The 16791-nt window shown below is 36.2% G+C and overlaps 1 protein-coding gene across 2 annotated transcripts in view; it reads right to left on the bottom strand.

The window, feature by feature from the left end:
- The window catches only part of Mut (methylmalonyl CoA mutase), a 34698-nt gene that overhangs the window by 9517 nt on the left and 8390 nt on the right, over positions 1-16791 (bottom strand). For both annotated transcript variants that reach the window (XM_005377674.2, XM_005377675.2), the window contains exons 4-10: positions 16482-16639; positions 14159-14330; positions 12579-12827; positions 9816-9927; positions 8679-8794; positions 6393-6508; positions 834-965 (exon numbers count right to left, since the gene is read on the bottom strand). In XM_005377674.2, coding sequence (XP_005377731.1) covers positions 834-965; positions 6393-6508; positions 8679-8794; positions 9816-9927; positions 12579-12827; positions 14159-14330; positions 16482-16639 — 1055 coding nt within the window. The remainder of the gene's footprint in view (positions 1-833; positions 966-6392; positions 6509-8678; positions 8795-9815; positions 9928-12578; positions 12828-14158; positions 14331-16481; positions 16640-16791) is intronic.

The raw sequence follows: 16791 nt of genomic DNA, 5'->3' as shown, positions 1-16791 counted from the left end.
TGATTACAAACTGAAACCTCCACAAACTGTGAACTAAATAAACCTTTTCTTCCTGAATTTTGGGTATCGGGTATTTTGTCTCAGCAACAAGAGAAAAGTAACTAAGATGGCTTCATTATAATTTGTGGGACCATAGTCATGTATGTAGTCCATCATTGATCAAAACATCATTTTACACATTAGCACATGATGTATAATATATTTATAATTATATATTATGCATAATAAGTTATAATAAAATAGCTCACTAATTATATATTAATTATGATAATAGGTTCACATAACATAAATAGTATCAAATATCTAGTTTAACATTAGTTTAGCTAGAATTACAGTAGGTTTTTTTTTTTCTGGTACCAGGAATTGAATTCATAACCTCGTGCTTGCCAGGCAGGCACTGTGCCACTGAGCTAAATCCCCAGCCCCTAGCTAGAATTACAGACTAACAGGAAAGTCAGTTCAAGTACCTTTCAAGTTGAATGTGAAAAAGCGTTAAGCCTTCAGAAGATTTGAGAGGACTGTGTTAACGGCAAAGGTGAAACTCAAGCTTAAGAAATGCTGAGGCAGGAGAATCAGAAGTTCGAGCCCAGCCTGGCAATTTAGTAACTTATCAAGACCATGTCTCAAAATAATAAAATTTTAAAAAGAGAAAAAGGGGTAGAGTTATATCTCCATGTAAAGGCCTTTCAGGGAGAGGAGAGGAAAGGAATCAGAAGTGGAAAGGGAAAAGAAAAAAGAAGGAGAAATGAAAAGAAAGGGAAGGGGGAGGGAGGGAAGGGGAAGGGAAGGGAGGGGAAGGGAGGGGAGGAAAGGGGAGGAATTTCACACATTACCTCTTTATAGCCGACGTTATCTCATTACTTTCTCCAAACTCCTGGCGATATGCTCCACTCACCATACGATCACTAGCTTTATGTTCACCAAATACTTTTTTCATAGCATCTGTGATTTCTCCAACTGTACATCTAAAACATTACAGTCCAGTAACATCACTATTTTGAAATAGATATTTGTTTGCATTAACAGTCAATATAATTAGACACAGTATATAAATAAAATATAGGCTATCAAAAACTAAAACAACAATGCATTAGTTTTTTCCCATCCAGTATGATATTGGCAACTGGCTTGTCAGAGATAGCTTTTATCATCCAGGTATGGTCCTTCTATACTTGCTTTCTTTATGGTTTTTATCATGAAGTGGTGTTGGACTTTGCTGAAAGGCTTTTCTGCATCTATTGATGTGGTCATCTAGTTTTTGACCTTGCTTCTGTTTATGTGATGTATTACACCATATGCTTCCATATGCTGAACCACCCTTGCATGTCTGGATGAAACCTACTTGATTGTGGTGTATCAGCTTTTTTGATAATATGCTGCCTTCTATTTACTAATATCTTGTTGCAGTTTTTTGCATCTATGTTCATTCAAAATATTGGCCTATAGTTCTCTTTTTCTAGTTAGGTCTTTATCAGGTTTTGGGATCAAAACATAGTGGCTTCCATAAATAAATTTGGGAGGACTCCACTCCTTTCAATTTCTTTGAACAACTTGAGTAGTACTGGTGGTATAATATCCTTAAAGGATTTTATACCATCAGCTGTGAATCCATCAGGTCCTGGGGCTTTTTTTAGTTGGCAGATTCTTTATTACCAAGACAATTTAATTGCTTGTGGTTGGATTGTTAAGTATATTTATGTTTTCTTCAGTTACTTTTGGTAGTTTGTATGTGTCTAAGAATCTGTCTGATATGCTAATTTGTTGGAGTATAATTTTTCAAAGTTGCTACTACCTTCTGGATTTGAACAGTGTCTGTTGTGACTTCATCTTTGTCATTTCTCATGGCACTCATGTCTTTTCTCTCTTTCACTTGATGAGTCTTGCTAAGGGCTTGTGTATTTTATTTATTCTGTCAAAGAACCAGCTCTTCACTCTGTTGATTTGTTTTACAGGTTTTTTTTTTTTCAGTGTCAATTTCATTAATTTGCACTCTCACCTTCATAACTTCTCTCTTTAGTTTCATTTTGGGGCTAATTTGCTGTAGTTTCTCAAGTATCTTAAGACTGCTTATTGGTTATTTACTTGGGCTTGCTCTGTTTTCCTAATGTGCACATTAATTGCAATGAGTTTTCCTCTGAGAACTGCTTTCCGAGTGTCCCAAAGGTTTCACTGAGTTGTACTGTCATTATCGTTAACTTCCAGAAATTTTTTAATTTCTTCTTTCATTCCTTCTGTGACGCAATTTTCTAGGAGCTTCTGCCTTTTCCAAATTTTCTTCTCTCAATTTCTATTTTCAATGCACAGTGGCCAGATAGTATGCATGGGATAATTTCAGTAATTTTATATTTATTTAAACAGGCTTTGTGGACTAATATGTGCTCTGTTTTGGAAAAGGCACCATATGCTGCTGGAAAGAATGTACATTCTGCTGTAGATGGGTGTAATACTCTGGATATATCTACTAAGTCCATATATTGAAGAGTGTGGTTTAGCTCTGAAATTTATTAGCTTTTTATTTATTTGATCTATCCCTTTGAGAAAGTGCGGTGTTAAAATCTTCTATTATGATTATATTAATGTTTATTTAAGCTTTTAATTTCAGCAGTATGTTATATGAAGGTAGGTGCTCCAGTATTTGTTATATGAAGGTAGGTGCTCCAGTTTTTGGTGCATATATGTTTACCAATGTTATCACTTCTTGTTGGATTGCTCCTTTAACTAGTATGTAGTGATTCTCTGTCTCTTGTAATCCACTTTAACTTGAAGTTTACCATGTCTGATACTAGAATTGCCAACCTTATTTATTTTCATGGGCCTAGTGCATGAAATGTTGTTTTCCATCCTTTAAGTCTATGAGTATCTTTTGGCATTAGACGGGTTTCTTGGGCCAGAGATATAGCTCAGTGGCACAGCACCTGTTTCATAAGCGTGAGGTCATGCATTCGATTTCTGGTACCAAAAAAGAAAAGATGGGTCTCTTGAATGCAACAGATTTTTGGATTTTGCTTTTTGATTCAGACTGCCAATCTGAGTCTTCTGATTGGACAGTTGAAGCTGTTAACATTAACAGATATTATTGAGATATGTTGGTTATTTAATGTCATTGTCTTCTTTATCTCTTGGTATATCATTTGTTTTACTTTTTGCATTGTTTTTATTGTTGATTATCTATTGAACTCACTAGTTTCCTCTGTGTTTTTAGGTGTATCCAATCCTGTGTTTCTGTTGAGAATATTCTTGAGTATTCCCCCTAAAATCAGGAACAAGACAAAGGTGTCCTCTATCACCTCTGGTAGTCAACATAGGACTTGAAATAGAGCAATTAGGCAAAAGAAAGATATAAAGAGGATATATATTAGGAAGGAAGAACTCAAATTATCATTATTTACAAATAACATAATCATCAAGCTCAGCAAAGCAGCAGGATACAAGAGTAACACCCAAAATCATTAGCATTTGTGTATACCAACAATGAACAGGATAGGAAAGAAATTGTGAAAGCAATAACATTTGTAGTTGCTTCAAGAAAAATAATATACTTAGCTAACTAAACAAGTGAAAGACCTTTACGAAGAAAAGTACAGTACTCCGAAGAAAGAGACTGAAGAGGACACCAGAAAATGGAAAGATGCTCCTGGATAGGCAGAACATGTATTGTCAAAATGGCCACACTTCCAAAACTGCTATACAGATTCAAAGCAGTCCCAATCAAAATACCAGCAGCATACATTTTAGATCTGGAGAAAACAATCCGAAATTTCATACGGAACCAGAAGAGACTGTGAATAGCAAAAGTAATTTTGGGCAGTAAGAGCAAAGCAGGCGGCACAGCAACACAAGACAAGCAGTGGTGACGAAAACAACGTAGTACTGAAATAGAAACAGACACATGGATCAGTGGGACAGAACTGAGGATACAGAAACCTCTCCAGACATATTCAACCATCTGATCTTTGACAAAGGGCCCAAAAGGACACACTGGAGGAAGGACGGCATATTCAAGAAGAGGTGCTGGGAAAACTGGTTGTCTGTTTGTAGGGGAATGAAACTGGACCACCACCTCTTACCATATATTAAATTAAAATCAAAATGGACCAAAGATCTAAGCACTAAAGCAGGCACATTAAATCTCCTGGAAGACAAAGTACATTTTGAAGACATAGGAGTAGGAAAGGATTTTCTAAACAGAACCTCAACTGCACAGGAAATAGCAGCAAGAATCAACAAATGGGATTATATCAGACTAAAAAGCTTCTGTACAGCCAAGGACTTAATCAGTAAAGAGATAACCTACAGAACGGGCAAAAACATTTGCCAGCTACTCACCAGACAGAGAATATCTGGAATATATTAAGAACTCAAAAATTAAATCTCCTAAAATTAAAGACCCAGTCAAAAAATGGGCCAGAGGAATGAACAGACACCTCACAGAGAAAGACATGCAAATGGCCAACAAATACGTGAAAAAATGTTCAACATCTCTAGCCATTAAAACAACACCAAGAGTTCATCTTAGTCCAGAAAGAATAGCAATCATTAAGAACTAAACAATAACAAATGCTGGTGTGATTGTGGCAAAAAAGGAACTCTCCTACATTGCTAGTGGGATTATGAACTAGTACAGTCATTATGGCAGTCAGTATGGAGACTTCTCAAAGGACTGAAATTAGAAATTCCATATCACCTGCTATCCCTCTGTGAGATATCTTCCCTAAAGAGCTTAAATCATCATACTACAGGGATACTTGCATACCAATGCTTACAGCAGCACAATTCATAATAGCTAAATACTAGAAGCAGCGTGTATACCCATTGACAGATGACTGGATAAACAAAATATGGTATCTATATACAATGGAATATTACTCAGCTAAGAGAAATTTGAGGCATTTGTAGGAAAATGGATGTACCTGGAAAATATAATGCCAAGTGAAATACACCAGACACACAAGCTTGAAAGCCAAATGGTATTCCTTATTTGAGTGAGGCAAAGTACAGACAAAGAAAATGAAGAAAGCCAGATAGAAAGGGACAAAGGGACAGATTTCATACCACAGGGAAATAGCACAAGGAGAGGGGGCAGGGGGAAGGGAAGGGGAAATGAAGGGAACAGAGATATGCCGTGTGCAGGAACCTAATAACCCTAATCAGTGTAAATATTTTAAGCCATAACATGTGACTAGACGAATAGTGTCAGCAGGTATGAGAACGGTGACTGGTGAACCAGAGGGGCAGAGGTAAGGGGATAAAAAAAAAACAAGCTGTGACATGTGCACATAACCACTTCCTAAGATGACTGCAAACTGCTGGAAGGAGAAACATACACTAATAAAACAAAATAAGAAAAAGAGAATGTTTTTAATACATTTTAAAATCATCTTTCCTGACAATTCTTACCAAACGTGATTTTGGATATCTATAGACTGCAATCTCTTTTCAACAGTTGTCAACCAAAACAATGACCAACTGATCTGAAAATGACAAACAGAAAACTATCCACAGGTCACTGCACAGCTTGTCGCTTAACAATACAAATGAAAAGTAAGTAATACTCCCACTGATTTTTTTGATAAGTAAATCTTTTGACATCTTCCATCTAAAGAGGTCACAGGTAATCTTAATAAGACAAGTTATATTATAGAAGGAAACCAAATAATTAGGCAATAATGTCACCAGAACATAAGAGACTGTGAATCATTTTTAAAAGTCTACCCTTACTGTTTGTGGTGGTGCACACCTATAGTTCTACCACTTGAGAGGCTGAGGCAGAAGGATCACCACAAGTTCAAGGTCACCCTAGGATACATACTGAGTTGAAGGTCAGCCTGAACCACCATAGCAAGACCCCGTCTCAAAAAAAATTGAAACAAAATTCTTCTACTCTTAAAACAATATGACTTTAGAGACAAGAGAAGATTGGGATGGGGTAGGCAAGATGGTTGTTTTTCTAACTGAATCATAATTACAAATAATCCAAAAGCAATGGCATGATACTAAATTTTTCCTATAAATTCTCAGATAAATGTTTCCTCTTTTCTACAAAGGGCTCTTTTCCTGGTAAAATACCAAAATGGCACATAAAACCTTGATGATATACTTTAGAGGACATCAAATTTCACCCTGAAAATCAGTGACATTGATTCATTAAAATAACTGGACATGTCCTGAACCACAGTGAAATACATAAATATGAACATACCCCATTCAAAGTATAGGACTGTTTTAAATGCACAGATACATTTAAGAAAAGCAAGAATTAAATTTATTATGGCTTCCATTATTTTCCTTATGGCTCACAGGGTTCATAGGACCAACCTATTAACGTATGTTCTGCACAGTGAAATGGGTCAAACGTTCAGCATCTAGAAATCTCCAAACTTAGGCATCCTCACCTGGCACGAGCAGCGTCCACTGCGAGAGCCAAAATATTCCCGTCTCCACTGGCCGCGCACTTGGTCAGCGCCGCGAGACACCGCTCGGCCACGGCCTGATCCCTGCTGGATTTGATCTTGGGACAAGGAAAGGGAAAGAGATGCTTAACGTGAATGGGGAATAAGACAGACCAGGAGATTTGACCCTGATACATGCTGTATGCATGGAATTTATTCCATAAGCCTAACCTCAGAAATAAGAGGAAAACCAAAAAGAATGTATCGCCTAAGAAGTATATTTATTCCCTTAATTCATTTATTCAGGAAGAATTTTGATTTGGTCATGGTCCTAAGAAGAGATTTGAACTTCAAAATCAGGTAAGAATTACAAAACAATCTCCACTTTTCCTAAACTGGCACTAGAATCAAGAAATCCACATCATCCAAGTCTTGCATTTATGGCATAACCTCGAGCAGCTACGAGAAACTCTCCAGTCACCAGGCCCTCATTTATAAAGGTATGAAAATGGCAAGTGTCTGTTAAGTCAAATAACACAAAAATAACAATTTAATCTTGCATGTCTCTATTTGTTTTCCTGAGAAACCACTTTGAAGATATCAATACGTACTACAACAACCCTAGTTAATTTCCTACCACTTTGTCTGTAACTCTGTAGTGCTTGTATTGTTCTTATGCTATTTTGTAAATGGATGTCTGTTTGTTAATATGTTTTCCTTCTTCTATTTTTAAAATTAAAAAAAAAAGTGCTCAGCACAGTGTCTGAGACCCAGCTCAATAAATGATAAGAACTATTTCTAGACTGTCATTACTGAATTTCTCTCTTACCCAAAATAAGGTTTATCATGATTTGTAGTAAATGAAGCCAAGCTTTGAGCGAATAACAGTTAATATAGTACCCTAAAATATAGAGACTTTGCAATCACTGAAAATAAAATCCTACATGCTAAGTAGGGCCTCTGAAATGACAAAATATGACCAAAGAGTCATGATTATTCCTGAGTAGACTGAAAGTAAAAGTGGAAGTAACATTATTAGTATCTGCCATTAACTCTAGTAGGAAAGAACTGAAGATGACAGGTATTCAAACAAAGAATATTAGACTCTTGGGGGAAGGAGGTGCCTGGAGATTGGACTCAGGGCCTTGTGCACTTGCGCCAGGGCTCTATCACGGAGCTACGTCCCCCAGGCAAAGGAGATTAGATTTCTGTAGAACATTTGAATTAAGGAAGAACAGTAATATCCTAGACAATCATAGAAGCTGTGAACAGCGAAAAAATATTAAATGATTTTGTTTCCTGCCTCAGAAGTAGCAGTAATTACAAAAGCCAGGGATGAGGAGACCAAGGTAGCTTCGCACAACAGAATAGGTAAGTGACAATAGTAAAAATTAATATTTCATTATCCTTCTATCACATCTGTGAGAAAAGGAGACACAGTATTCAATCAGAATAAACACGTATGCAGTACTCAAAATGGGTAACGTGCATTATAAACTGTAGTTTACTGTGCCCGTTAATCTCAACTGTCAATGTGACTGGATTAAGGAACCCCTAAAGTGTTTCCAGTTGGAGGTGAGGCTCAGGCAAGCCCTCAGAGGGTCTGTGTCACGCTCTGTTTCTGCCCCTGTGCTGCTTCCCAGCTGCCTGGAAGTTCCCAGCTGCCCAAAAGTTAGCAGCTGCTTCCCAGCACGCCCTTCTGTGCCAAGCTGTTCCTGCCTTGGAGCCGGCTAACCATGGACTGAACCCTCTGAAACCATGTGCTAGATAAACCTCTCTTCTAAACTGCAGGGCCAGACACTGTCCCAGCAACGGGAAGGCTGACCGATATATTTACCAAAGCACTATCTAATACAGTTAAATTTAAAAAATCGGAAAGCAAATCATTTTCTCGTAAGTGTATCAAGAGCCATGGTAAATGGGAAGAAATTACAAGGAGAAGCCCTAGGTTCAAATACTGTCTCTCCATTTTATTTTGTTTGTACTTTGAGTGCCTTATATAATAATCTAAGCCTTAGTTCTCACCTATAAATTATGTAGGGCGTTAGTATTTAGTGTGGCTTTTAATAAGAGAACGCAAGCTTCATTCATAAGGTATTTGGCATCAAACAGATCTAGATTGAGTCCTGGCTCTTCAGTTATTTATCCTGAGGAGGTGTCTCAGTTTTTATCTTTAGTTTCTTCATTTTAAAAAAGATGAGAAATAACATCCACCCCATGTGAGGGTTGTAAAGGGTAATGTGAAGACTGGCCAGTGTCCAGAACTTGGAAAGTAATGGCTATTAATACCTTCGTAAGCTTTTCAATCTGTTTCTTCCGCACTGAAGTATTATCAATCGACAGAACTTCCACAGACTCCTCTTTCTCCAGCTGGTACTTATTCACCCCAACAATTACTTCAGAACCTGTTAATTTCCCAAAGAAAAACAATATGTAAATTCTACACAAAGAACTGCCTAATAGTAATGGTTTGATTATTATGCATTTTCCTTATAAGATTATTATTTATAAGTAATACTCTTAATTCAGTGAAACTTCAATATAGATCAGTAAGTCCCAGTCTGGGATGAGGGTATGAGGAGAAAGAACAGAATCTTAGTAAGGGAACATTTTTTCTTTTTTATTCTTCTAGCCTACACCTTCCAAGTTTCTGATAAGCTTTTTTCTAACACTAAGCAAAAACAATCACAGCAGATGTCATGTAAGACTCAGAAAGTAGACAATTAATAGCCAATAGCTTTTCTAATATTTTCTTTATGTTACAGCCTATCACTTTTAAACAAAAATAAAAGCTCTTTCCAAATCAGCAATTAATAAATCAAAATTTACAAATATACTTCCTTACATGATGCAAAATATATTTTGCCTCAGGCTACCAGATTATTACTTTATCTAAAGACATCTTACCACCCCTACATCAGGTTATATTCTTTTCTATTCCTTCAAAGCACTTAACATAAGCTAAACTTACACTGTTTATCTCTTCATTTTCTGTTCACTAGAAGGTAAACTCTATGGGCTCAGAGTTTGTGTCTGTCTTGTTCCATCCCCAGACACAGGAAGTGCCTCAAACATAACATATTAAAGGAGCATTCATGGACAAACTGAATGAATCCTCCAATATAATGCACAATGTCTACCAGTAGTGTCATCTTGAAAATATGGGTGAGATCTACCCATATGTACACATATCTAGAACAAGTATGCATCCGCATGTATATCTGCATGCTTGCCTATGTGCATCTATGCCTACAAAACTATAGATACAGGCATGTAAGGATACAGATGTGTGGATGTGAGAAATATTTTACTCAAATTCCATTTTTTCATTAATTTTGTTCTATTAACTGTGTGTTATCTTCAAACAGAAATTAATACTTCTTTTGAAATACCAAGTTGCATAGATAAACCTTTCCACTCTCTTACCAGAATCTATTCTAGCTTGTCTTCGTGCAGCACATTCCTCGATTCGCAGTTTCGGGATTCCCTCAGCTACAGCTTTGGCCATTCCACCCATTTCTTCAATTTCATTAATAAGCTAATAAGAAAAACAGATTACGAAAACTAGAGAGACTATGAAAAATTTAAAGTGTACAAGATAGTTTTTAGTGTTGTGATATAATTACTAAAATTATAAGCTAAAAGTTAAACTTTGTAAAATAGGAATTAAGTAAGTATCCAGGAAATTAATTAAATTTCTGAGTTTAAAGTTACAATGATACCTGGGTCCTTATTGTTAATTTGTTCTGGAAGTCCTGATGAATGCCAAAGCTGAGGAGTACTGTACTGAGTGAATTTTTCCCACAAAAAAGAATAATTAGAAATGATTTGTGAAATTTCCAGGACTTTCACAATTTACTGGACTAATAGCCTTTTACTGGGCTGATGTATGCCTTTTAGGCTTGGTGGTATCATTCAACTTTATATGACCCAGGATTAGCACTTACATACAGCACAAGACAGTAATGGCAAATACTCGAGTGCTCTGCACTGTTCCAGAGCTACTGAGAGACAAGCACTGGTGCTGAGACATTTTTTTCTCACCAAAGTGTGACGAGTACACAGATGTGATGACCTTTGAAGCCTACAGGTACTGAGGTAGGACTACCTTTGAAAGACAGCAGAAAGGCTAACAAAGTATATTCTACAAAACACAGAACTTCTCGCTCAAGTCTTGAGAGAAAACTAAAGACAACACCCTTTCTCTACCCTTTATCTTTAGATATAGCCACTAAGCTGTCACACATGTAATGAAAAATATACCGCAAAATGCAACCGCACTTTTTATTTGAACACCAGAGATATAATACAACTCTGTCTCTAATGAAACCAGGACACACCTGAACCTCCAATCACAGTCTTATACATAAAGGCAGAAGAGAAGTGACAGACAGGAACAAGGTCAAACCTGAAGGGTTCAAGAATAAAGACTCTGTATCGGAGTCTATGAAACATAAGTATATGACAGGAAGCCAAAAAAGGGAGAACACTTGTGTGAGTTTCCAACTGCCTCTTTCATTCTGCCAAGAAAACAAATTTACTATCTACAGAAAATTAATTGGAGAAGAAATAGATTATCAAGCACCAAATATAGGAACAACAAGGGCAAGATATCTTATTGAAATAAAAATCTCAATTCTGAACAAAAGACTACAAAAAAAGCACAGAGACAATACAAAATGTAAAAGAGAACTTCAAAAAACACTACTAATATTCTCGGAATAAGAAGAGATTCTGCACTGAGAAAAAACTTAATACTATATTTAAGAATAAAAATTGAGAATCGAAGATAAGCTCAATTAAAATATGACATTGCTGGGCGTGGCAGTGTACAGCTATAACCCCAGCACTTGAAGGCTGAGGCATGAGGACAGGAGTCGTCAGGAGTTCGAGGTCAGCCTGGGCTTACAAAGTGAGTTCAAGGCCAGCTTGAACTGCACAGTGAGACTCTGTCTCAAAGATAAGAATAAAATAAAATATTACATTAATGTTAAAATATTTAATTACAAAGATAAAGGTAATTAGAGAAAGTTGATGAATCTCTATAGATGTAAAAGCCAAAAATGCATTGTAGAAAAGCTAACATTGTATATTATTTAAAGAGGTGCATATGTTTGAATAGGAGTTCTAGACTGGGGAAAAATGTCAGGATGCGATTGTCAAACAAATTACTGGATGCAAGAAAATTCCTAGAGCTATGAAAATATTTAGAAAGGGTGAGATGGAAGACTCATCAAACATTCAGTATATGGTAGGAAAAAATACACAAACCAAGCAAGGTATACAGCAACATAAAAAGTAAAAAAATCCTGATGCTTCCAGAAAGAAAGATCACAAGGAGAATGGAATCAAATTTCTGATTAAAAATATTAGAAAATAGAATAAAAAACAGACCAATGCTTACAAATTCTTGAATGAAAAAAATTTCAAACCTAGTCAGATTATCAATCAAATACAATAATAAAGACATATTCAAACACTGACTAACTTAACTCATGTGCCCTATTTATAGGAAGTTGCTATGAGACATGCTGCCAAATAACAGAGAGACAGACACGAAATTCAGGATTTAGAATTCAACACGGAAGTGAGGAAATATTCCCAAGATAATAACAAAGAGAAAGCAAAGAACATGGTTAGGAGGCCTAGACAGAAACCAATCCAAATCAAAGGAAAACATACAAACACCTTAGGAAGGACTGGGATATAATTATATCCCTCTGAGGGGAGGAGAGAAAGAGTGGGTGTGAGTCAGCTAAAGTATCAAGCTAAGATAGCAGAAAAGCAATACATAATGCCAAAAGACTAATTTCTAATGTCCAAAGTTGACAAAGCTAGAAGAAGCAGTGTACATATGTGATTTAAAATGATGTAGCTTAAAAGCAGCACAAAACAAAGTAGGCAGCTTACCCCCAGGAACAAGATAAAGACGTGGTAGACAAGGAGTGGTGGTGTTTTGTGTAAGTTCTTCGACACTCACTCTTTGAATAAAACTAATACAAACGCAAATGTATTTTTAAATCAAGCTTCAGTTTCAAAAGTTATGAAAGCAAATGTAAATATCCTTTTTCTCAGAAATACTTTATACATCTTGATATAGATCTGAAAATGATTACATACCTAACAAAAAAATCTATCAATCCTGACTTATGAATCTTTAACGCAAAGCTGTGACGGGGAGAAACTCACCTTCAAGGCGGCTCCATACACGTCGTTCGTGAGAGACTCCATCATATACGAACCTCCCCAGGGATCGGCCACCTTGGGAATCCCGGACTCTTCCTGAATGATAATCTGTGTGTTCCTGGCAATTCGGGCACTTTTCACAGTTGGCAGCCCCAGAGCTTCATCAAAGGAATTTGTGTGCAGAGATTGAGTCCCTCCGAACACAGCTGCCATTGCTTCTATTGCAGTCCGGATGATGTTATTGTAAGGGTCCTAAAGCATTCGACATGGAAAAACAAAGAGAACAGCTGACAGACAGAAAGGCAGCTATCAAAGAAAATACAGGTAAGAGTGATGGCTACATACTTTATGCCAATATCCACCTTCGGCTTCAGAGTATCAGATAAACTTAGGCGAATTAGTAAACAAGCCAGAATTAGAATTAAGAGTCCAAGTCTGTGCTCAGATACTGTCTCCTATAACCATCTAAATATCACACAGTGTTTGTGGTACCTACTTTTATAACTTTTTTCTTTTTTTGAGACAGAATCTCACTGTGCAGTTCAGGCTGGCCTTGAGTTCACTATGTAGCACAGGCTGGCCTCAAACTCACAGTGATCCTCCTGCTTCAGCCTCCCAATGCTGGGATTACAGGTGTATGCCACCCCAACTTTTAGACTGTCTAGATACTATTTCAGAAGTACAGGATAAAATGCCCCTTTTTTACTTTGATTGTATTTGCTTTCATTTCCGAATTCACTACCCCTAATTTTTTGTATCCCCCGGAGTATCTACCACAGTGATGTACACAAAACAGCCATCCAATAAATGATTAATAAAATAAATGAACAATGACTCTGAGCTGAGAAATCTTGGTTCTACTTTACCATAGTCCTAACGGTAGTTTGGGCAAGTCACTGGATTTCTCTGAACATCAGTTTCCTTAGCTATAAGAGTAAGTAGATTAAAACAAAAAAAAAAATACAAAAGATTCTTCCAGCCTCAAACTTTCTATTTTTCCACTGATAAGGATCTGAAGCTATATTTCTGATGGAGCATAGTTGCTACTCACTTTTAAATGTATAAAAAGAAATATATGTTTAAACTTATATTTTTAAATGTCTCAAAATAATATGTAAAATAAATGTGACTAAAAACAAGATTATCACCACACAATTTTTAATGGCATAAATTAAAATAAATTACTAAAATGACAATAGTGTTTAAACGGTCTGTTTGCTTGAATGCTTGTTTAAACATATAACAGTAATAAATAAAATATGTGTGTGTGTAATATCTAATTTTAATGAAGCACTTTATGCTAAGAATTCTAACTCAAAATTATATAGGAAAATAGCAATTAAATTGCAACTTTTACTTTTTCCTCATCAAATTCTTCCTTTTCTGTAGTGATTTAAATTATTTTATATTGTTAGCCACTAGATGGAGCCAATTTTATTTATTCGACATGTGGAAAGACAAGTCTAAATGTGTATTATTTTGCTTCAGATATTAACAATGGGTTCTAAAATCCAGTGCATGTGTCATGCTGGTTAGAAGAAAACACTTATTTTCTTTATCTCTGTTTTAGGTCATATGCATACCTGCTCAGTAAGTGACCATCCTGATGTCTGACAGTGTGCTCGTAGGAGAAGAGATTTGGAGTTTTTAGGCTGAAACATTTGCTCTATTAAGTGAGCCCACAGCCTTCTCCCAGCTCTCATCTTTGCTATTTCCATGTAGAAGTTCATCCCAATTCCCCAGAAGAAAGACAACCTAAAATAATAATTTTATTATTATTTGCTTAAACTTAACACTCCAGCATTTGCTTAGATTTAACACTATAAAACAAAACGAAACTGACTGCATCACACATTAAAAATTAACATCTAGATTTAAATACAAAACAACTAAATTTGAATTAAGAGCAAGGCATAAATATTAGAGTAACTATAAATTGAGTGCATAAACCTAGAATTTTATGCATGTAGAAAAAACAGCTATGATTATTTGCTTCTCTAAGAATTATTGACTTTGCCATTGATTTACTTTAAGGAAAAAAATCACCTCTTGTGTCCTTAATTAATGAAAGTTTCTTTTAAAAAATTAGAAATGCCAAAATGTAAGGCAGGGGTTGCCTAGGAAGGGAATAAAATGATAAACTTGGTTTGTCTGGATAGAACAGTTCCTTTTAAAGATGAATACTGTATTTGGTCTAGGCATATTTTTCTCCAATTTGTCCTGAACCTTGCTACTACTCCTCTTTATCCTATATTCTGTTGCTCACTTACACATTTAGATTACTTAGCGGCCTCTAAGTACATAAAGGTTATGATTTCTTACCTAAAACCCTTGTTAGCCTTAAAGGACCACAATGTCACAGAAGTTCCGGATACACTTAGATGCAGTTCTTAACCCAGCAGTTCTCAAATATTTTGGTCTCAGCATCACTACAGTCTTAAAAATTACTGAAAATCTTACAGAATATCTCCTTATTGGGATAATATAGATAATTGAGTTAGGAGGTCTTGTAAATAATAATCAAGTTACAACACCTTAACATAACTAATATTTTTATAAAAGTTACATCTAACACAAATATTGCTATCAGAGGATTGTCATTTTATATTTTTGCAAATCTTATGTGTGGCTTAAAAAGCAGACAGTTCTGCCTCCGCACTGCAACATCATGTCATGTGGTTCTCAGAAAACAACATCATACGTTTTTGAGAGAATGACAGTGAAAAAGGCAAATAAAGTTTTAATATAGTCATGAAAACAATTTAGACCTGAAAAGCTCCACAAAGGGCCCCTGGACCACACTTTGAGAACTGCTGTCATAATAAGTATACAACATCCCTGGTTATGGTATGACAAAATATTCACGAGTCTCTGCATTCTCCATGGCGGAGGTCAGGTCTGCCATACACTGTATTGCCAACATTCAGTTAAGTGCTGAACTCAGAGCAAAGCTTAGCAAGGTAACTACCAAAGTGATCCTTGGATGGACTTCTGACCCCTAAATTTAAATAGTTCATAAGCATTACTGAAGTTTTCCTGTATTTTACATATAATTTCATTAATAAGCTGTTTATAAATAAAATATTTCTATAGTACTGTGCCCAGTTACGTTACATAAGTACAACAGAAAAAATTTGATTTCATGTTCTCTTTGTTTTTTGGTACCTGGAATCAAACTCAGGACCTTGGGTTTGCCAGGCAGGTGCTTGTGCCACTGAGCTATATTCCTGGCCTCTTGATTTCATATTCTCATAGTCCATATTCTTTTTAAAAACAGTAAAATTGTTTTAACATTGTTTATATTTTCACATCATTTGTTAAAATATGCAAGTTAATTGTATTCCCTGCATAGTGAAGACATGGCAGTCACTTATTTACAAAGGTAATGCCAAATTTAATTCTTATTTTTTATTGCAAATAGTTCAGCTTATTCTCGTTACCACTTAGGAAAAACATGACAGGGGCTGAGGATTTAGCTCAGCGGCACAGCGCCTGCCTGGCAAGCGCAAGGTTGTGAGTTCGATCCTTGGTACCGGAAAAAAAAAAAGAAAAAACATATGACAACATAAATCGAGCATGACATTCACAAGTTCATTTTGCGAACATACTTTGGTGCATAGAGATAAAACATCATAAAAATGGTCCTGTGGGTTTGGTTCTTTTTTGGTTTTTGGTGGTGGTAGTACTAGGATTGAAGCCAAGGCCTTTGCACTGAGCTACATTCCCAGCCCTTTATTTTTTATTTTAAGCCAGGGTCATGTTAAATAGCTAATTTGCTCAGGCTGGGCTCAAACTTTTGATCCTCCTGCCTCAGCCTCCCAGAGTGCTGGGATTATAGGTATGCACCACCACCCCCAGTTTGTAGTTTCTTAACACTGAGACAATATTGAAGTTTAATTTACCCACCTTGGTGCAAATTCATCAATTGTTAGGCCAGCTTGAAGTCCGGTTCTACAGTATTCTAACCCATCTGCTATAGTATAGGCCAGTTCCAGAATGGCATCTGCCCCTGCTTCCTGCATATGGTATCCACTAATTGAAATCGAATTGAATTTTGGCATGTGCTGCACGAAATAAATACAACAGTGAGTAAAAACAAGAAAAGGTTCCATGAAGCCCATTTTCTAAAAGCAAATATGTATAAATGCTTTTCAACTCATACATATTTGGTAGTTTACGACTTCAATTGGAAATAGTTAAAGTTTGTCACTTTAAT

The sequence above is a fragment of the Chinchilla lanigera genome, unplaced genomic scaffold, assembly GCF_000276665.1.
Source record: "Chinchilla lanigera isolate Chin_1 unplaced genomic scaffold, ChiLan1.0 scaffold00010, whole genome shotgun sequence".
In the NCBI taxonomy this organism is placed as follows: Eukaryota; Metazoa; Chordata; class Mammalia; order Rodentia; family Chinchillidae; genus Chinchilla; species Chinchilla lanigera.
This window is presented reverse-complemented; position numbering and strand designations above follow the sequence as displayed.